Here is a 21,336-nt window from a genome sequence, read left to right as displayed (position 1 = left end):
AATTGTAGTAGCTAATTGCTGTTGTCATTACTTTTGTTATGCTACAAATGATGTGACTAGCACACAGTTCCTGGCAATGGCCCCTTGAAGTTCACAGCAGCATTCTCTTATTTTCCACATCTGGGGACATATGTGCTCATGAGGACAATGGACATACACACACGCACACCACCATCCTGGATCAGACAGAGCTGGGGTGAGAAGGCACTTTTAGCTCCCAAGTATGTATTGTGATTTTTCTGCTTCTGGCAACTTCCCACTGGAGTAAACCATTCACTCCCTTAGCCCCTTCCCTATGCTGACATTCACTGACCCCTGATCCCCAAACCTTGCCTAGGCACCCACCCAAGCTGCTAATTTCCTGCCTCCAGGAGAAAATAACAGGCTTGAATCCCTGGGGGCTGAGTGCAGGCTGCTTCTTAAGATGCTGGTCAGAGAAGAGACTGAGGAGAGATGCAGCTAGTAGGAGGGAGTCCCTGGGCACGCTGACTTTGGTAATGCCCTCCACTCCATCTCCTACCACTGCCCTCACCCCACCACAGCTTTCAGAGTGGTGGGAAAGACCCCATCCTGAAGGAGGACGTGGCTCTATCAGGTGGTTCTGAGGAGACTGGATGCAGCTCAGCATGCTCAGCCCACCCTGCACCCCGCCTCTCAGGCAACAGCACCAGGCAAAACACAGGCGTTCACACCCCCTGACTTTGTGTGGTGTTCCTGCTTCTCCCTGCAAGTCTGACTTCCCCTGAGTCAGCAGGGAGCACGGGGAGAGCCCAGCCTGGGATCTCACTGGAAAGCTACAAACATGAGCAATCCGGCCCCAGTGCTGCCCAGGGAGCTCCTTAAAACACAATGCGTCCTCCACAGCTCAGATACACAGCGGCAGAGTCTTCATCTTTCACAAGTTCCTCAGAAGATGCTGGCTGCACAGATCTGGACAGGAGGAACAGCTCTGAGCTGAAGGAAATTCTTGGTCCTTCCTGGAGCCAGGCCTCCTGGTCTTCTGCCTTATGTGACGTTAGACCGTCATGTGACCCCCCTGAGTCTCAGTTTCCTGCTCTGAAAGAGGAGAATGGTAATAGTTAGACCTCAAAGGGTTACTGAGACAGTTAAGCATCAATAATTGTTAAATATTATTACTGAAGGAATAACTACTCCCCTGCAGACCTTCTCCTTCCTAAATGTGAAATGGGAAAAGTCACATCTTTCACAGCAACTATTAAACCTTTTAGGCTACACAAGCAAGCTCAAGAAGCACTTTCCACCCAAAATCCACCTCATAATGTACCGATGTACCTTTGAGCAACAAAGACAACTACAACCTACAGAGCACATTACATATGTCAGATTCTGCCCGGCGGGTAGTGTTATCTCCACTTGAAGATGAGGAAACTTACAGTACACTGTGCCCAAGGTCACGTACTCATCAACCACAAAGTGGGTTTGACCCTGGTCTCAGGCTGGAACCTGTGCAAGGCCGTCTCCTCAAAGCTGGTCAGCAATTGTGTGTTCATTGGCAGGAATCCCAAAACTTCCCTATTTCTCCAGAGTTATAATCCCATGTCAGTATTTCCAGGCAAAATCTGTTTACATAAGTAAGCCTAGTAGTTGACATTGTTCTTCTAATTTAAGTAGAGAATGCCAGTAAGAAATGGCAGGAAATATTTCACAAATTTAACTCATGAATCCTCAACTGAACATAAGCATACTCAAAAGAAATAATGTTTTACAATTTATAAAGTAAGAAACATCATTTTCTTTTTTTTAAAAGATTTTATTTTTATTTATTTTTAGAGAGGGAGGGGAGGGAGATAGAGAGAGAGAGAGAGAGAGAAACATCAATGTGTGGTTGCTGGAGGTAATGGCCTGCAACTCAGGCATGTACCCTGACTGGGAATCGAACCTGTGACACTTTGGTTCGCAGCCCGTGCTCAATCCACTGAGCTATGCCAACCAGGTAAACGTCATTTTCTTAATAAGTGTGCTTTCCCACTTTACAGGGTATTTGCCTCTGCTCCCTGCTTTGCTCCAATCTGCACCCTCCACTGATTTTGTCAAAACACCCAGATTTGGATCCCTCTTAGTTCATCTTACATGCCACAGAGCTCCTCCCTCAAGGCAGTGCCCCCGGAGCCCCACCGCCTGAGCTCCTAGTCCAGAAATGCTGTCTTGAACCCAACATTAACCACAAGGCTTTCCATTCAGCGGCTTCTCAATAAATGTGATTTGAAATCGTGAAAACCAGTATTGTGGACACCTGTTTTGTTTAAGCAGCCCTGCTTTCAAAAGTGGGGAAAGGGCCATCTCTGACCATTTGACAGTGAAACCCAGAATACAGACATACACCACTGCACTAGTGAGTGATATGAAAGGATCATTATGGACTCCTTAATTTCTCTAATGGTTCAGCTTAGCAAATAGTGTTGAGGATCCTGTTTTGTACTGGACACTCTGACAGGCTCTGTGGAGCTAAGAAGAATGAGACCCTTCCCACCCTAATGGAACTCAATTTCTACTGGGCAGAGTACATTTTTTCTAGTATAAGCAAATTTCTACTCTGTACACTGAAAACTGTTCTGTTATTGCAAGCTAATCATTGCAATAATTTATTGCCCTAGCTAACTTAATGGTGTTTGGAAAATAATCCTTTTCATTTTTTTCCCTTATATGACATCTTTCTTGTTGAGGGTCAAAGCAGTTTAAGACTAAGTAAGTCTTTCAAAATATTTCACCTTTTGGAGACAGATGAAATGGTAAGAGTAAATTACTAATCATACAAATATCTGTGCATCATAAATTTGAATTGGTAAATTTGCATACTGAGAAATTGAAATTACAACACACACAATGGGGAGAAAACTACTGGAGCCTCCAGTTCAAGACTTAACCATCATCTTGTCTTCCCTCTTTGCTGTTTTGTTTACTGCCTCCTTCCACAGCTGTTTATTTTAATCCATTTCTCTAAACAGATATTAATAAACTTTAGAACTTCCATTGAGCCCTTCACCTCAACACAAGCAAAACAAATTTATTTTCTTCTGTTAGAACTGATGTATTTTTCCATTATTCAAGTCTGCTTTTCATGAGTCTCATGTGAAGCACAGAATGTTTGCAGGATGTACAATTTAGCCTTTGGATCCCATCCATTTCTCCAGGACCACACTGATAGGCATGCTAATTAGATCATTCTGCAGTTTTAGAGCACAATTAGACCAAGCCTTGACCAGAGGAGGAGGAGGGACCAATGGGGGCCTGGGGATTTCTAACACAGAGGCTCGGATGGGGGCAGGGGAGCAAAGAGGCAGCAGGGCCACTGCAGCTCCAACTCCCTCCTGAGGATGGCGGTGATGGGCACACTTCCAGGCAAAAATGTACACATGTTGGCCTCTCTGCACCCACCAGGTTTTCAGTGTTTCAGGAGTTCCGCCCCTCTCAGTAATGTAATGACACCCAGGGCTCCCAAAGCCCCATCCTCCCCAATCCTGAGAGGAAGGAAGGAGGGTTCCAGGCTCAGCTTCCTCTCTAAGGGCCTCCTGGGTGCCCACTCAAGCCCAAATGCTTAGGCTCTCTGCCGTACATGCATCTGATGACTTCCTGCCCCAACCACCTCCTGATAACTCACTGCTCCCCTCTTCCATTTCCAGGGCTAGGATCCCAGGATCTTCTGAGTGTTCCCCAAGCACTTGATCCCCCAAGTGACCCCACTGCCGTGAACAGAAAGCTGAGGAAAGAGACAACAGGCCTTGAGGTCCCTCCAAGACCAGGGAGCCAGGTCCTGTGCTAGGCCAGTTCTGGGGCCAGAGAATAAAGGAAGTTATTTGTGACACTGAGGACGGGAAAAATACAGTGCGGAGTGCTTTCCTCTTTACCTCGTAGTCTGCTGGGGCCCCTGCAGGCCGTCACTCCCCTTGGAACTGCCCTGTGACTCATCTTTGACCCCGCCAGTCCACAATGTGCTCACTTGGAACTCAATAATAGGCTGCCTTGGGACATCTCTTGAACTGTTCTTTTGCTGTCGCATTATGATTGAACTTTTTCCCATGGGATGTTTGACCTCAGCTTCTTGAAGGCAGAGGACCCGCTGGCACTGGGTGGCAATCTGGGCATGCCGTGAGTGTAACAACGAGTAAGAGGATCAGATGTTCTTGGGGCGGTGCTTACATACGGGAGGAAGCAGGAACCGACAATGATAGAACTCCTTTTGTTCTCAGGGTATGCAAATGAGCAAGGAGAATTGGGCACTTTTAAAAAGATAGTGGAATCTAAAACAATACTTTTTTTCTTAAATACGTGGACACTCCTTTAGACACAAATTATCTAATTTCCTAAACGCCTCATGCCATTTTGCATAGGTAGATGCCCCACAAATACAGGGAAGAGTGGTGTAACCATTCCAGTCTGGACAGAGGTGTCCTGAGAAGAAAGGATAATGGCCTACAACCGCCATTAGCTGCAATGTGCCACTTTCTGTCACTGCTGATAAAGAACTTGAACTACTCAGAATCTCTTCTGTCCTTGTTCTGTAGAAGTGACAAGTTGTGTCATTGTAATGTCCCATTATTGTCCCTTGAAACCAATAAATAACACATTAGTCATTTATTCATCAAAAATTTACTGAAAATCCCCTGGCTGGCGTAGCTCAGTAGATTGAGTGCGGACTGGGAACCAAAGTGTCCCAGGTTCGATTCCCAGCCAGGGTACATGCCTGGGTTGCAGGCCATGACCCCCAGCAACCGCACATTGATGTTTCTCTCTCTCTCTGTCTGTCTCCCTCCCTTTCCCTCTAAAAATAAACAAATAAAATCTTTAAAAAAAAAAATTACTGAAAATCTGTCATTCCATGTGCAAGCCCTGGGCTAGAAGTTTGCAATACAAAGTCATTAAATGCAGTTACTGCCCTTGGGCAGTGCTCCTTCCAAAGGAGGTGACAAATAGCTGCATAATGGTTGGGTTATAACACAAATGCAGTGAAAATAGAGAAACCTCAGAAGTTGAATGTGGCATGTGACTTAGGCCTTGGTCAAGGACTAAGCCATCCTTGAGCTGGAGAAGAGAGAAAAATATTCAAGGCAGAGGTAACAGTTCATGCCAAGGCAGGAAGCTGTGAAAGAGCTTTGTGTATACTGAGAAAGACAGACTGTTCTACGGGAATGGAGGGGTGTGTGTCTGGGGGGTGTGTGTTTTGGCAGAAGGCGATAATGAGGCTGGAGAGGTGGTAAATAATCTTGATGCTGTGCCTCCTTTATCTTTTGTCCACTAAATAGGGGGAAACTAGCTGAGGTTTTTCAATTGTGGAAATAAAATGATTAGGGTTGGATTTAGTAAGGTTGTTCTGGTGTGAAGAAAGAATCAGACTGCTTTCATTCCATAAGCCAAGAAACCAGAGTCTTGCCTATACTGGTAGAGGCCTGAATTAAGGCACAATGATGCTTTAGAGAAAAATAGAGATGATTGGCAGATTAGAATCCCTAATGAATGTGAGGGTTAGGGAGACAGAGAGGGAAGCAGAGTTTTAGGCAACTCCTGGATGGTACAGTGCACTTGTTGACAGGAATACTGGAAAAGGTTTTTTTGTTTGTTTTAATAAGGGTAGGAGGATGAACTTCCATTTGTACCAATAAATAATACTATTATTTATGTTTGTAATTTTCAGCATCAGTGCACAATGAAAATCACATGATGTCAATGTCATGCCTGTGGCAAAGTGCCCTAATTAAAGACATCCTAAAGTTATTCACATCTCTCTCCTCCTCCACATATTTTTCTTTCTCCCACAACAGATTTCCTCCACTTAAACCCCTCCCGACAGAGAGACACCAATCAGAGTTCAGACTGAGGGCAAGCATGGAGCAATTCTGGGCTCTAGTGCAAGTATGATTTCTATAAAAAGATATTTAAGAAACAAGGCGAAATGTTGCCATTTTGCCTTTAATAGAAGAGTGGCAAGCAGTTACAGTAAAAAAAACCCATTTTATTAAAAAAACAATTCCAACTTCTAGGCAATCACTGAATTTTCAGAAATACACATACACTTGCAAACCAATAGTTTGTATAAAAATAAACTCTGAACATGTGATTAAAAAGGGAGACCCCCAGTCTTCTCAGTTGCACCAATACACAATAAAAAGAAGGCAGTCTGTCTGAGGTGGCTTTACCCCAGTGCAGATGGGGCTTTGACTTTGGAAGACAGAGCCTGCTTGAAGCGCCTCTTCAGGTCTTGCATGTTGGGAGAGCGTGGCCGAGGAATGACGGAGGCCCTTCTCCTCTCCCCACTGAGGCTGTGCAGCTTGCTCACTTCTTTGCATAGATGCTGAAATACATCACAGACGTCTTCATAGTTTTCGCTGGTGGAAATTTCAAGGAACAGGCTGCCCAGCTCATTGGCTAGTTGAACGCCGTCGTCAGTCTGCACCTGCCGGGCATGTAGCAGGTCCCTCTTGTTGCCCACTATGATGATAGGGGCCTTTGAGTCAGGGTGGACCTTCCGGATATGCTGGTAAAGAGGGCGAATAGACTGGTAGCTGTCGTAGTCTGTGATGGAATAGACCAGCAGAAAGCCCTCTGCCCACTGAACCCATTTGTACAGCGAGTCAGCCACCTGCATGAGGTTGTCTTGGATCTGTGGAGATCAAAGAGAGCCTGATCAAGGAAGCCCTCAGTGGGAAAGGACTCAAAACAACATCAAAGTAACCCTTGAACAATGGTTGAAAAAGAAATCACTAAATAAAGTTTTCAGATTCTGCCCAGCTTCTGCAGAGGAGGTTTTTGAAGCAGAAAAAGCAAATTCTCAGGCAAGTTCCCTCTCTGGGTTATTTTATTAGCTGTTACCAATGCATTGTTTTTAACCCCCTTGCCTGGCAGGTAGTATGTGGTGAACCCAGGCTGACTAAAGAATGACATCAATGAGAACTTTCAAATCAGAATGTCGCAATTTTGAGGGAACTAACTCAGAAGGAGGACTGAAAATAAGCCAAGATAAACATCTATTCCCAAAACCCATAAAAATATTTTTAGCATGTCCTTCCTGAGAATATTCCAGAAATATGTTCTTTCTTTCTATTCTTCCACAAGACCTCTCCTCCCTGGAAGGGAGAGCAATTAGTAACTTGTTAATCCAGCTGCATTCCTGACAGGGTGCCAGGGGTGTCTGACTGCAATTGACTGAGGGGACAGCTAGAAGCAGAAGCTCTTTGGTAGTCCTTGCTAGGGGAGAAGCCCCTCTCCAGAACCCCACCCAGACTGTTTTGTTAATGGTTCCATCGCCCAGTTCAGAAAGTGGTGGTGAGCCCCATTCCAGTAGTGACGCCCTAACACCTTTTCGAAGAGAAGTTAAGCGCCTCCCCCTCTCCAAGGTGGCTCAAGGGAGGAAGCTACCTCTAACTGTCCAGTCTGCGCCCCCTTGGAGGGTTTCTAACAGCCCACTGACCGGCCCCTCCAGGGTTGCCCACTGTTCCATCTAAATGCACAACAGGCACAACAGGCCTATTGAGACGTCTTGCTCACTCTATGGAGCAAACTCAGTGTGGGAAAGGAAGTTCGCCATGCTCACCTGGATTCCTCCGGGGGTGTCCTGGATCTGCAGGGACAACTGGTCTCCCTCTACACAGACAAGCCGTGAGTACAACTTGCCTGGAAAATGAAGGACAGTCTACTTTTAAATTCTTACACTCTCAGCAGGACAAAGAAAGCCGAAGCACGCAGACACAAAAGCAGGGGGCACGTGATTATTCTAACCTGTATTCGGTTCGTAATCCCCAATGAATCTCTTGGTCAGAAAGCGCACAATCATTGCTGAAAATGAAATAGCAAAATCAGCTGAAGAACTCGAATAAGACAGTCAAACCTCGACCTTCTCAGGGAGAAGGAGGGAGGGACAAGCCGCGGACTCTGCAAAACCCAGAGGCGGTCGTAGTGGTTTTTGGTGGCAGGACGACGGTAGAGCAGGTACTCGACCTGCTGCACCAGCCCGCGTTCTCCAACAGGTGCCAAAACAGCCACAGCCCTCGAGTGGATGCTGCGGGAAGCCGCGGGGAACCAGGCGGGAGGGGATGTCCGCTTAGTCCCTGGGTCCTGTCTTCCCTTGCCAGGAGCTCCTGCTCTTCCCCAGCCCCCAGTAGTCTGGCCGGCCGGGGCGGTCCCCTAGACACTCACCGCTCTTGCCCACACGGCCGGCGCCCAGTACAGCCAGTTTGATGTCCCTGGGCAGGAGGTAGTCGGATGAGGACTCGGGGATGGGCGCGAGCAGAAAGTGCCCGGACATGCTGGGCAGCCGCATGGACCACGTCCCGCCGCCGCCGAGAGCACCAGCCTACCCAGCGGGGCCTCGGCCAAGGAGAGAGCGAGAGCGGCTGGTGGCTGGCGAGCGGGGAGAGGATGGACTCGGAGCTCTGGAACCAGGCGCACACGGAGCTGTCAGCACTGTAGGCCTTTAAAGGGCTCCACCGTATGGGGGCGGTGGCGCGCCGGCAGCGCCTCTCGCTCCTCCTCTTCCCCCGCCCTTCCCGCAGCGGCAGGCGGGGCAGAGCAGGAAAACTGGGAGCCTTCACCTCTGGCATGCGCTCGGCGGAACCTGTGCGGCTCAGGGCTCCCAGTCCCTGGAAATACAGCCACTATCCTGAGAGCTCAGGCAAGGCCTCTCGCCAGGCTGTGCCTGCAGAGCCCTGGTAGCCCCCTCCACTAGTCACTACACTATACTAGTGGGTGAACCGAGACCAGAGTTAGGAGCTGGGGGACGAAAGGAAAAGGAAAAAGCGCAATCGGATGTTTCTACAACAGTAGAAATTCCTGTCGAATGTTGCCTTTTATTTTCAAAAGGCGGTAAGGGGTGGCATTAATAGGGAAAAGGGAGGGAGGGAGCAAGAGCCCTGAGATATATAAAGGAACTATAGTCACCAACCAGGCTCCAGATCTGTGGAGGCCCCTGGGGGCAGTGATTGTTTGCACCTCGGCAGGCACTGGCTGCATTGACTCATTAGAGAACACTCAGGAAGCATTCCCTTCCCTGGGAGCTTTGGCTCAGGAACAGCGCACTTGAGTCACGCATGTGCTTCGCTATTCAAGTACTGACTTCCGGGTGTAAAGTGGAATTTGGGGGTTGGGGAGAGTGGGAGGAAGAAGACACAGAAGTGAAATATGGCCTGGTCTTGCATTTCTAGGCCCCCCATGGCAATGCACAGCCATGGGGGCTTATCCTTGCAGGTTAGAAGACCTCCATGCTTCTGGCCTCCTGTGTTCTAGCCTCGTATGTCCAATTGCTTATTAGCCCCACCCCTCCTCACCTCTCCCTCTGTCCTGGTTTCATTAGCTTTTGCTTTATGAAAAACCACGTGAAACCAATTGGCTTAAAACAATAATCCCTCATAGTTGCTCACAAATCTGAAGGGCAGTGTGGTAGTGATCCTACTCGAAGCCAGGCTAAGCTGATCTTGGTTGGCTCCTTTGTGCATCTGCAGAGAGCTGGCAGGGGCTGAGGAACTGGCATCATCCTGCCACTGGCTGGCTGTCAGTCAGCTATGATGAGAAGACAGTGGCTGAGTCACATGGCTCTCCTCATCCAGCAGGCTGGCCAAGGCTTGTTCCCCTGGTGGCTGAGGTTTCCAAGAGAGTGACTTAGGCTCACACATGGAACTCATCACCTCTGTTGCTTTCTGTTGGCCTAAGCAAGTCACAATAATAGCTCCTATTCAAGGAGTAGAGAAATATGCTCTACCCCTTGATGGAGGGAGCCACAGAGGTACATTTGAAAGAACTGGGATGCAGAGAGGGCTAGAGAATGGGACCCATTTTTGCAATGGACTACACTGAGGCACAGAGTGAGCCTCCAATCACCCAGTAGTAGCCCAGACCTCCCAGTCACCCCTGACTCCCACCATTCTTGCTTCCACATTAATTAGTTGCCAAGTTCCATCATTTCAAGTTCCACTGGAAAGAAGAAGCAGGGCACCTTCTTCCCTGACTGGGGAAAGGGCGCCATAAAGACAGTTACTATTTACAGAACCTTGAAGCAATTCGATTCCAGGGGTCCTTCAGCAGGTAAGTGAGAGGGGTCTGGGTGGTTGTCTCAGATTCTCTTGGCCTCTCCCTGTTGGACGCAACATGGCTCCTGCTTCACCAAACATCACGTCCTCATTCAGGCACAGAAGGAGGATCTTTGTCTTTTCTTATTGTGAAATGATTTTCAGGGAGAACCCAGCAGACTTTCTTTCACATTTCAATGGCCAGAACTGAGAAGCTGGGAAAGTTTATCCAAGTATCTGGCAAAGAAGACTGGGATTGCTATGACTAACTTGAACAATCACAGTTCCTCCCCAGGGGCTAGATACAGTTGCTACCTGTTAGAAATCAAGGGACAGAGAGAAAACCTCTGTTGAGCAGCTGTCAATGGTATCTGCCACAAACTTCACTTTTTTAAAAGTCTAAATGCAGAACTTCCAAGGGCATATAAGCCCTTTCTTGGCTGAATCTAGGGCTTATCTCTTCACCTCATTCAGTCTTACATTCCCAGTCAGGAATAATAAGATCATTTAAGTTTAAGGTCACCCAATAAGGAGGATTCCTGTTCTCTGCCCAGGTAATAATGACATTCATTTTACATTTACATCACACCTTTGCTCAGTGAGCTCAAAATGTTATTCTGCTCTACTTAGAAAGCTCTTTGCATTTGCAAATACACAAGATATTGCATGACGTTTTAATGCAATTATTAACTGTGGAATTACAAATAGCCTTGCATAAATTGTTGCTGTTGTATTCTACTTCATTTGGATTTGTGTCCAGTCATGTAAAATTGCGGTCCAGCTAACATAATAGGCTTGCTGAAGTCATTTTAGAAAAATAGAAATGAGTAGGCAGATATGAACATACAAATCGGTGGGTGTACAGAGTGAATGTGAAGGACAAAATTTAGAATATGCAAACATCACCACACGCAGGAAGTTAATACTAAATAAGCTTGATTTCTAGACCTGGGACAAATCTTCACCAAAGGTCTGACTGTCCTGCACTAGTACATCTCTTCCAACACCCATCAATGGCTTTTCCTGTGTAGCCTAAATGCTTACTACTGCCACTTACTGCAGACCCAAGGAACTAAGTTTTGACACTTTCCCCAGAATAAGAATTGTTTCTGTCTTTTACCAACTCCCTATTTCGACAGTCAAAATAATTGAAAATCTGTATGGCTAAGTGATGGTACAGAATACACAGAACAGCCACGTTTCTATTATGAAACATTTACTGAGGACAACAAAGTGTAAGATACTCCTGCCTGCCTTCACAGGCATCCCCATGTTAAAATAATTATCATTCATAAATTACTGAATTAACAAACTCTAAACCTGAATTCGTCCTTAATTCTTGAAATTGGTAAAATATCTTCTCAGTCGAGGTTCAGACAAGCATAGTAATTTATGCAAAGTCAGAGCCACTCAGTAGTAGACTGTCCAGCCCAGTGGTATCAAACTCATTTTTACTGGAGGTCACATCAGCCTGGCAGCTGCCTTCAAAGGTTCGAATATAATTTTAGAGCAGTATAAATGTAACTACTCCTTAACTAGAGGCAAGAAGCTTGGCACTGCCACCTGGTAGAAACAAGGTGCCAGGCCGGATAAAACAAGGTGGAAGGCCATATTTGGTCCTTAGGCCTTGAGTTTGCCACCCGTGGTCCAACCCCTCTGATTTCAAATCTTGGTGTAGTCCACCGCTGTGGAAAGCAAGATGGAGAGTACTCTGCTGACATAAACAGAACGACAAAGCAGATCAAACTGAAGTCTTTCTTCTCTCCCGGGAGCAAAAAAATCCCAACACATCTTCACTTCAGCTAAGTGATCATCTCTTTTTGTAGATAGTATAGTATCCCACTGCCATTTCTTTTCCAAGCCAGATAATTTGCCTAAGTTCTATTCTTGCTAGACAAGTGTGTATCAAAGTATTTTCTCTGTGCCTTTTCCCTTTGGGGCTTTGTGAGATGGCCTGCCACTTGCTCCTTGTCCCGCACTTTCGCTGTTTGAAAGGTACCACAATATGGAACCTTGGCTAGCTGGTTGTCCGTTCCTCGACACATTTTCTACCTCAGCAGGCAACAGCTGCAGGTGCTGCCTATTATTCATAACCAAGCAATTCCTCTAACAGGTAAGGGGTTTTGAATGAATAAAAATTTTTCCCAAGTGGAGCTGGGATGAAGAAATGCTATAAACTTACGTTTCAAATACATCAAATTGTTTCAACTCTCTTGCACTGAAAAAAATAACCATATCTTATTTATTTTAGCGATTTTTACTGCTAATTTCTAGCACATTCTTTTAATGTTAGCACTAACATTACAGAGAAAATACTAATGTACCCTAGTGGGAATGTAAGGGATATAAAATGGAGGTTTTTTCCCTCCTACAACTTTCAAGACGAAGTCAAAGAATTTGCCCTTGGAATTGGGTTCAACTGAACAAAAACAGTGGCCTTAAAAGACACCTGGCTAGATTAACAATTAAAAGTCCAAGTAATCATGCAACCTCTCTTACAGTCCTGACTCTTAGAACAGGATGTAAAGTTCCAGAGTTAGCTTTTCTTCATTTGCAACAAGTGTTGAGAGATGGGAAAAATTTATAAATTTACAATCTGTGATGTATTTAAAAGGACCTGCATTTCAAGGAAGGCACATTTTATCAGCACGCGCACACACATTACCCAAAGCTCAAGAATTTCAATTTAATACATGTAGTGAAAACTTTCAAACATGTATATTTGCAGGACATCCAGATGGAGATGCCCAAGAGGGAGTTGTAAATATAGATCTAGAATTTCAGACCATGAGCTCCAAAATCTGACCCCCAAGTGTATTAGAGAAGGCTAAGACAGAACAGGGGTTCTCAAACTTGGAACACATATTTTAATCACCCAGAGCTTTGAATGCTGCACCACACTCCTAAAATTTCTGACTCAAGTTGTCCTTGAGTAGGTCTGCACTTTTATCAAGTTTCTAGTTGATGCAGCCAGCTGGAGAACTGGGAAACAGTATTATGGCAGAAGCCTCTGGAAAAGAAAACACTGTCATATTATTTAGGGAGATAGTTAAATTGAAAAGTCTCTAAATTTAATCAGCGAGTGTTGATAAACTCTGAGTAGCTTCACTGGAATGATGGACTGGGACTGTAGTGGGACTGGGACTGTAGTGGGACTGGGAAAGGAAGCTACCAGAGAAAGGCACAAGAAAAGCTTCTCGTTTTATTGTTGGTTTTTTTAAGTCCATAGGCTGAAGTCAAGAAAGCAGCAAGTGGGAAAGGGCCAAGGACACAAAAGACCAGGAATAATCAATGAAGGGGGCAGAAACAAAGGGACTGTGAACACCAACTCTTGTACCTTATTTTGCCTTGATAATGGCCAGGAAAAAAACCCTCAGGAAATAGAATTTCAAAATGTGCAAAGTGAGAGACATGTGCAAGTTTAAAATGACTTCAACTGGATATAGTGTTGTCAACTAAAACTGAAAAACTTAGAACAGGAATGCCAACAGAAGGAATTTATAAGTTTTTTTTCTGGTTGCTTTGTGATGATGAATTCTGTTGACCAATTAAGGGTGACTGAACACAATTTTCTAGTTTTCAGATGTGAACCTTTAATAGCAGCTAATATGCATCATTGTTATGTTAGACATACACTGAGGTTCAAAACCAGGTTTGCTAGATTCCAAAGCAGACTCATTACTATCACACTTCATTGAAGAAAACTGAAAGCCACTAACATTGGGTTTACCCCCTCACAGCACTGAAGTCACAAAAATGATTAGGTTCTTGTCCATTAGTAGGAAGGAGAGCACTCTAAGTGCCAAGTTTCCCATTTCAAACCAACTGATGTTATACTACAGGCATCACAGAACACTGAAGGCAGCTAGGATAGGATGTCATCAATTTGCTTCTGGATACATCTGAGATGTTTTTGCCACATCCAAATAAATATCCAAGAATTAACAGAATAACTCAAATGTGCTCCAACTATACAAAGTAGCTTTAAAATGTTCCCATTAATATGAAGCAATATAACACTAGTGACTATGACCTGATGATGGAGCCAAACTGCCTGGGTTTGAATCTCCTTGTGCAAGTTAATGTTGCCTCAGCTTTCTTTTATGTAAAATGGGCTAAACATGTAAAGTGCTTAGAATGCAACACACCATATTAAATGTGATACAGATGTTTATCCTTAGGAGGAAAAAAAGGTATTCTAGTTCCAAATTACCAAACACTATTATTTTCTAAGCCATGTTGCATGACAGGTGGAAGCAACTCAGTACTATGTAGTTCACAAAGGGTACTTGAAACAATCTATTTTTAAGTATGAGCCTTTAAAGGCAAGTTTCTGATCCCTAAACCACAGCTATTTATGATCTAATTGTAAGTAATCAACTTTCCTTGAGCTTAACTATAATGCAACAAATGCTGTTTCCTAATCAATGGAGTACATTCTTTGTTGCAAATAAGCCACCTCACGTCTTTCAGCCAGAAAGAAACCCCCACTAAATTCCTTTAGTAAAGACATCACCCAATGAATTCAACATTTTTATCAGTATAGAAGTCTTTTATTTTTTCCACACTTATCATGCCATGAATTCATAGGGAATGGGTTCCAACAGCTCAGGCTCCTTTCCATTAGTTCTCACAAAGTGTGCTTCTCTGGGTGGAGCAGGCTATAATTAAAAAAAAAAAAAAAAAAAAAAAGCGAGGGAATAATTATGTAAAGTACTATAACTCAATTTCAAAGCACTCTCAGAAACAATGAAAAAAAAACACATACTCCATTCTTTTTTACTTTCATATAAAAGAAAATTGCTGAGCAACAGTTTTATAGTTCCCCAAATCAACCAAAAAACCCTTTGTCAAGCACTCACCTGACGCTTCAGCTGAACCCAGGTACCTTTCTCTTTGGCTTCCTTCTTTTTCTGATCATTTTCCTTCACACGTTTTAGGAAGCTATCTCGACTCTTTGAGTGCTTAATATGCTCAATTCGTACATTAATTCTCTTGGCAAGAATCTTGCCCCTGGAGAAAGCAAAATTCTTATAAATGCTTCATAAAAAATAAAACTGAAATTCAAAAAGCTCATTTTGGCAGTTTCATTTATTAAATAAACCATGAGCCTTTTACCCCTAAATAGGATAACAGACACTGAAATACTAAGTAATTTAGCCAAAACCCGATTATTAATAAAATTTACACTATCGAACTTTATACTCTGGAAACTAGAACTGCTTATCCAAATCCCATTAAGACTTTCCAGTATGTCTGTTTCAACTTGTTTCCTCTGACAGGATACAAGACAAACACCCAGTTTGCTTGAGTTTTAAAAGGGTAGTTCCTTTGCCCCGCTTGAATGGCCAATAAAGACACAAGTCCAATTGGCAAAGTGAAAAGGGGGTATGAGGGAATATGAATTAGCCAAGAACTATGACATTACTTACTTAACTTGTTTGTTTACAACAATGCCCACTGCATGCTGGGTGACATTGTAGACTCTTCCAGTTTTGCCATGGTAACATTTGTGGGGCATTCCTTTCTGAACAGTGCCCATTCCCTGTTAAGAAAGGAGATAAATGTCATCCCAGCAAATCCTCCCTTCCTTTTAAACACTGATTTCTATTAATGTAACTAAAAGACTTCTCTTTTAAATGGCAACTCAAGAGCTTTCAGAGCCGGTGAAATGCATTTTTCACACTGCTTTAAGCAATCAAAAAGACAATCATCATTAAGCTCTAGAGTGCCAGGATACACTTACATGCTGGTTACAAAAGAACATAGCTTTCACTGGTTTTATTAATCACCAACAATAAATTTTGCACTAAGGCATTCCTTGTCACCTCAACAAACTCTCACGATTATTTCTCCTATATTTTCCCTACTAGCTGTTAACCAGTAATGAGACACTTCTTAAAACTAAAGAATAGCACTTTAAAAACTGGCTTTAAAAGTAAAATTAAATTAGCTATTCAAGAGCAATCCATTTCCCCCCATTTAGGAGCCAGCGGGTGCAATAAACACTAACATTACGTTAAAGTGTGGTTATATTAAACCCAACTGTTCTACATTTTAATGTTACTTCCCCAATTTTATAATTTACCTTGATATCTACAATATCACCTTTCTTGTAGATCCGCATGTATGTAGCCAAAGGAACAACTCCTAAAAGTAGTATCAAGATTAAAGTCAAATCAAAGAAATATAATTTCACTAGCTTTTGACACACACATTTGACAAGCTACATACATTTTAAAAACATTCAAGTTGACAATTTAAAAACTACTGCATAAAATTTATGCGTTGTTATTACAAAACAAGGTAGGTACTGGTTAGCTGCCATTATCAAGAATACATTATAAGAATCTCAACACAAATGTATCAATACAGCAGAAATGTATGCCATGCTTGGTCCCAAGGGGGTAAATCTACTTACCATGTTTTCTAAAAGGCCTAGAGAACATGTAACGGGTACCTCTCCTCTTTCCCTTTGTGTTAGTCATTTTGGCGAATTACTGAAACCAGAAAATATAAAACAGTCAAATGTAACAGCAAACAAATATTTCTTACAAACCATCATTATAGCAAGTAAAATCTTTGCGAAACCTAAGTTCCATAACATTAAAATTCCTAAATTAGAAGTGGACTTCAGAAATCAAGTCAGTATTTTACCTATTAGAATATAATAAACCCAACAGGACCCCCCCCACCCCGACATATACCTGTAGATCCCAGCCTAGAATGCTAAGGGCACAGGAATTACTAACTAGAAGATATTGCAACTAGAAGCTATTACTAACTAGAAGGTATTGTTGGAAAGTGTAACAAAACTCAGCATTGCATTTTTACATGGTGAATTAAACTCCTTTTATTATAAACCTAGTTTTTTGGCAGTATCTCTTGTACAAATATTAACTGTCAAAAATCTCTAACTCACTGGGTAAGAATTTACCTATATGCATTTAGGATAGAACCTTTCATTTTGTTCCCTGAAGTTTTCAAATATTTCAGGTCATCTAAGAATAGAACTACTATTGCTTACAATTACTACAAGGCAAAACACACCTAAGTCTCTAGTTGACACGAGTTCTACCTAAATTGGTCTCCTAATCAACACTCCTTTAATCTTAAAGAAAAGTGACTCCACCAAAGTACCCTTTTCATCTAACTTGTGAGGCAGAGAGGCACAAGAATGTTTCACCTAACCCACCCACACCCAAACAAACCTCTGTTAAAACACACCCTTTACTTTTAGAAGCAACTAAACACCTATTTATTACATGGCAGGTTCCCTATTTTCATCCTCAAAATATTAAGTTCGTAAAAACCTGTGTTAAGTTTATAAACAAGGAAAGATGCTCTGCATGTCCAAGTAACATGTCAAAAATGGCCGATCAGTAAAGGGATAATTTCTGACTCCAGAGCCCATGCTCCTTGCATCAGGCCCGTCTTCCCTAGTAAGAAATTCATTTTACATCAATACCCAGTGCAGTTTCTTTTATTCCCCAAACTGAAACCCACTATGGGGTACAGACTTCAGTTTGCTCAACTCTAGTGGCTGGTCGCTACTATCTACAAGTTAGACCAAAAGTTAAGACACTACGATTAGGTGAATTCTGCAATAACCTTTCCCCTAAACTACTGAATCAATCATTCGAGAATCCATTCATTCAATACAACATGCCTCCGCATTTACACAATGCCCGTTGCAAAGAATTTTCCCTTTGTTAATGCGCTCAGGGCCAAAAACAATGGGATAACATTTCACGCACCAAAGACAAGTGGGCTGGAGTTCTCTACCCAGGTGAGCACAGTGCGAACCTATTCCGTTCTCCGACCATGAGGCTTTCACACACAACCAGACCTCACCGCAGATGAAAGGCAACTCCTAGTTTTGAAACCGTCCCTCCTACCCCTGACTCCCAATCCGATAGCATTACAAATGTAGGTTTTAACCTAGGAGTAAAAATGCCACGCAGAAGGGCATTTGAACGGCATCCCACCACGCGGCCCGGCCCCACAAAGCCTGTCCCAGAAGGCCCAGACTAACGAAGCGAAGCCCTGACGACACAGACAAGAGGAATATCTTTCCAGACTGACTCAAGTCGCCTCACGCGGCGGATTCAAACTCGTTTTTCTGGAGCCTGGCCTCTGCTAAGCCGCGACACCGCAGTCCGGTCCTCGGTCCCCGGCCCGAGCCCGTAGCCGCCAGGCGCACGCTTTTCGAGTCTGAACATAGTTCCACCACCCATGCCACAGGGACCCAGACAATATACCTGGGCCCACTGGGCAGCTTCAGAGGACTCAGGGTTACAATTCAACACAACCAAGTTCGCCGAGAGAAGCGCACACACTCTACCTGGAAGATGGCGGTTCCGGCCGAAAAGAAAGAGGCGTGGTGGTGGCGCGCGCCTTACGAGGCCCTGAGGGCTGCCAGCGGCACTGCCTGAAGGAAAGGCCAGCCGGAAGGGGCTCTTCTTGGACTACGGCCTTTTAGAGAAGACTAGAGAATCCCCTCTGAGAGAAAGAAGAGGCTGTCAGTATATTTTCCTTTCTTACGAAAGAGAAGCAGTCGACAAAAATAAGCTTGATACTTGGATCTTGTCAGACAGCCCGGAAAAGGGCTTTCGGGGACGTAAAACAAAACGCTGACGTCCTGAGCGTGCGGACGTCCGGTCTTGCGTCAGATAACGCCGCAACGTCTGTGTCTCTGGGTATCACTCTGTGGTTAGTCGTAGAACATCGAATTTTAGGGCTCGTAGCTGCTGGCTGTTTATAGGAATGACTACATGGACACAAAAATAAAACTAAGGTTAAAGCAAGAATGTTATCCAGTGTGTATGTCTCCCAAAAGTTTTTCTCGTAAATGCGTCAGGACCTACTACGCACTGGCTGATAAATGCATACATGTTACAGCCTTTGAAAGCAGTTTGGCAAAATCTAGTGGAACTGAAAATGTCCAAATACTAAATCCCAGCATTCCGAAGTATGTATCTTATAGAAACTTTGATACGTAGACAGTGATGTACATAACAGCGCTGTGAATAGAAGCAAACATTTGGGAACATCCATCAATAAGAGAATAAATACTTCGTGGGATACTCATGTAATGAAATATTATTCGCTAGTAAGTTAAGAATGAACCCAGAAATATAACGAGGATGATGTAAAATATATGTAGTATGATAATTTGTACAGTTTTAAAACAATATTTCATATTGTTAGATACATATATCGTGAAAGTAGTCAAGGGAATAAAATGCAAATTTAGGAAAAACTTTTAAAGCTGGATATTGAAAATACAGAAGGCAATTGTTATAGTTTATTCAGACTTCTTTAACTTTTATAATATCCTCTTTCTTACTGTTTATTCTATCACAGTTGTCCCAATTTTTCCCTTCTGCTTCCCTCCACCCAACCCACCCCTCTAGCCCACAGTCAGTCTCCTCTCTGTTGTGATGTCCACACTCATCATTCATACATGTTCTCTGACTAGTCCCTCCCCCTTCCACCATTTCACCTCTCCTCCTTTCCTAAAGCAATCAGTCTGTCCCCTGCCTCCATGTCTGTATTTTTCTGGTCAGTTTATTTTGTTTATTAGGTTCCAATTGTAAGTGAAGTCATATGGTATTTGATTTTCACTGGTTTATTTCACTTAGCATGATAGTCTGCAGGTCCATCCATGCTGTCCAGAAAGATAGGAGCCCCTTACTTCTGCTGCATAGTATTTCATTGTGTAAATGTACCACAGTTTTTTAATCCATTCATCTACTGATGGACACTTGGGCTGTTTCCAACATTTGGTTATTGTAAGTAGTGCTGCTATGAACAAAGAGGTGTGTAAGTTCTTTTGAATTGGTGTTTCAGGATCCTTGGGGTATATTCCAGCAGTGGAATCGCTGGATTATAAGGCAGGTTCATTTTTAATTTTTTAAAAAAATTCCACACTGTTTTTCACAGTGGCTGCACCAGTCTGCATTCCACCAACAGTACACTAGGGTTCCCTTTTCTCTACAACCTCACCAGCACTGGTTATGTGTTGGTTCATTAATGATCACCATTCTGACAGGGGTAAGGTGATACTTCATTGTGTTTATAATTTGCATCTCTCTGATAACTAGTGATGTTGAGCATTTTTTCATATGTCTATGGGCCCTCTGTATGTCCTCCCTTTTTCTATTCCAGAATCCCATCCAGGATACCCCATGCCAGGGAGTTACCATGTCTCCTTGGCAGTTTCTCAGACTTTCTATGTTTTTCCTGAACTTGTCAGCTTTGGAAGAGTACTGGTCAGGTATTTTGTAGGATGCCCCAATAATGGAATTTACTTCATACTTTTAAAATAACTAGTATTATTTTTTAAATTTACGTTTTCATTATAGTTGACATACAATATATTAGTTTCAGGCATACAAGATAATGATTAGGTTTATGTGCCTTATGAAATGAGCACCATGATAATTCTGTACCCATCAAATACCATACATAGTTATTATAATATTATTGGCAATATTTCCTGTTCTGTACTGTACGTGCTTCTGACTATTTTTGTAACTGGCAATTTGTGCTTCTTAATCCCTTTCACCTTTTTCACTCATCCGTCTAACATCCCTCTCATCTGGTGACCATCAATTTGTTCTTCGTATTTGAGTTTGTTTCTGCTTTGTCCATTTATTTATTTATTTATTTATTTATGCCATTTTCTTTTTTCTTATTGTTGACATTATTGAAGATGTCTTTCCACCTCTCCTTTGTCCTCGTCCTAGTCCCCACATCCCCTTCCCTCTGGCCATCACCACACTGTTGTCGGTGTGCATGGGTTATGTATATATACTCTTTGGCGAATCCCTTCACCTTCTTTCATCCAGCCCCCTCCTCCCCCATTCCCTCTGACAGCCATCAGTCTGTTTCATGTGTTCATTGCCTCTGTTTCTGTTTTGTTCATCATTTTATTTTGTTCATTAGATTCCACATATAAGTGACATTATATGGCATTTGTCTTTCTCTGACTGGCTTATTTCACTTAGTATAATAATCTCCAGGTCCACGTTTGTTCATTCATTTTGGTTTTTAGATTCCATATAGAAGTAAAATCATGATATTGGCCTTTCTTGGGCTAATTTATTTAAGGTAGCATTATGTTTTCTAGATCTACTCATGTTCTTATAAATGGAAATATTTCATTCTTTTTTATGATTGAGTAATATTCTATTGTATACATGTACCACAACTTCTTTATCCACTCATCCGTTGATGGAAACTTAGGTTGCTTCCATATCTTGGCAATTGTAAGTAATGCTGCAATGAACATAGGGGTGCATATATATTTTTGAATTAG

At 43.1% G+C, this 21,336-nt stretch overlaps 2 protein-coding genes and 2 non-coding genes across 6 annotated transcripts; all 4 read right to left on the bottom strand.

The window, feature by feature from the left end:
* Window positions 1–5,562: 5,562 nt before the first annotated feature.
* On the bottom strand, window positions 5,563–8,439 carry RASL11A (RAS like family 11 member A). Of its 2 annotated transcripts, XM_028504641.2 has the most exons (4): window positions 8,149–8,439; window positions 7,732–7,788; window positions 7,547–7,626; window positions 5,563–6,616 (listed from the first exon to the last, which is right to left on the bottom strand). In XM_028504641.2, exons 1-4 carry the CDS (start codon window positions 8,270–8,272, stop codon window positions 6,149–6,151), a joined length of 729 nt encoding a protein of 242 aa, XP_028360442.1. In that variant the 5' UTR covers window positions 8,273–8,439; the 3' UTR covers window positions 5,563–6,148. The 2 variants fall into 2 exon arrangements, with proteins under 2 accessions (XP_028360442.1, XP_035874239.1); XM_036018346.1 differs by lacking the exon at window positions 7,732–7,788 and having other exon boundaries at window positions 8,149–8,403.
* Window positions 8,440–13,944: 5,505 nt separating this feature from the next.
* Window positions 13,945–18,615, bottom strand: RPL21 (ribosomal protein L21). Of its 2 annotated transcripts, none has more exons than XM_028505160.2 (6): window positions 18,358–18,615; window positions 16,435–16,513; window positions 16,102–16,163; window positions 15,446–15,558; window positions 14,876–15,026; window positions 13,945–14,674 (listed from the first exon to the last, which is right to left on the bottom strand). In XM_028505160.2, the coding sequence occupies exons 2-6, from the start codon at window positions 16,499–16,501 to the stop codon at window positions 14,585–14,587; spliced, it is 483 nt and encodes a 160-aa protein (XP_028360961.1). In that variant the 5' UTR covers window positions 16,502–16,513; window positions 18,358–18,615; the 3' UTR covers window positions 13,945–14,584. The 2 variants fall into 2 exon arrangements, with proteins under 2 accessions (XP_028360961.1, XP_028360962.1); XM_028505161.2 differs by having other exon boundaries at window positions 18,275–18,399.
* Window positions 15,278–15,404, bottom strand: LOC114491246. Its single transcript, XR_003684048.1, has one exon. It is a non-coding gene; the product is annotated as a small nucleolar RNA SNORA27 (small nucleolar RNA).
* On the bottom strand, window positions 15,666–15,736 carry LOC114491223. Its single transcript, XR_003684028.1, has one exon. It is a non-coding gene; the product is annotated as a small nucleolar RNA SNORD102 (small nucleolar RNA).
* Window positions 18,616–21,336: the final 2,721 nt, after the last annotated feature.

The sequence above is a fragment of the Phyllostomus discolor genome, chromosome 2 (assembly GCF_004126475.2).
Source record: "Phyllostomus discolor isolate MPI-MPIP mPhyDis1 chromosome 2, mPhyDis1.pri.v3, whole genome shotgun sequence".
Classification (NCBI taxonomy): domain Eukaryota; kingdom Metazoa; phylum Chordata; class Mammalia; order Chiroptera; family Phyllostomidae; genus Phyllostomus; species Phyllostomus discolor.
The sequence above is the reverse complement of the archived record's forward strand: the minus strand, read 5'-3'. Positions and strand labels throughout refer to the sequence as shown.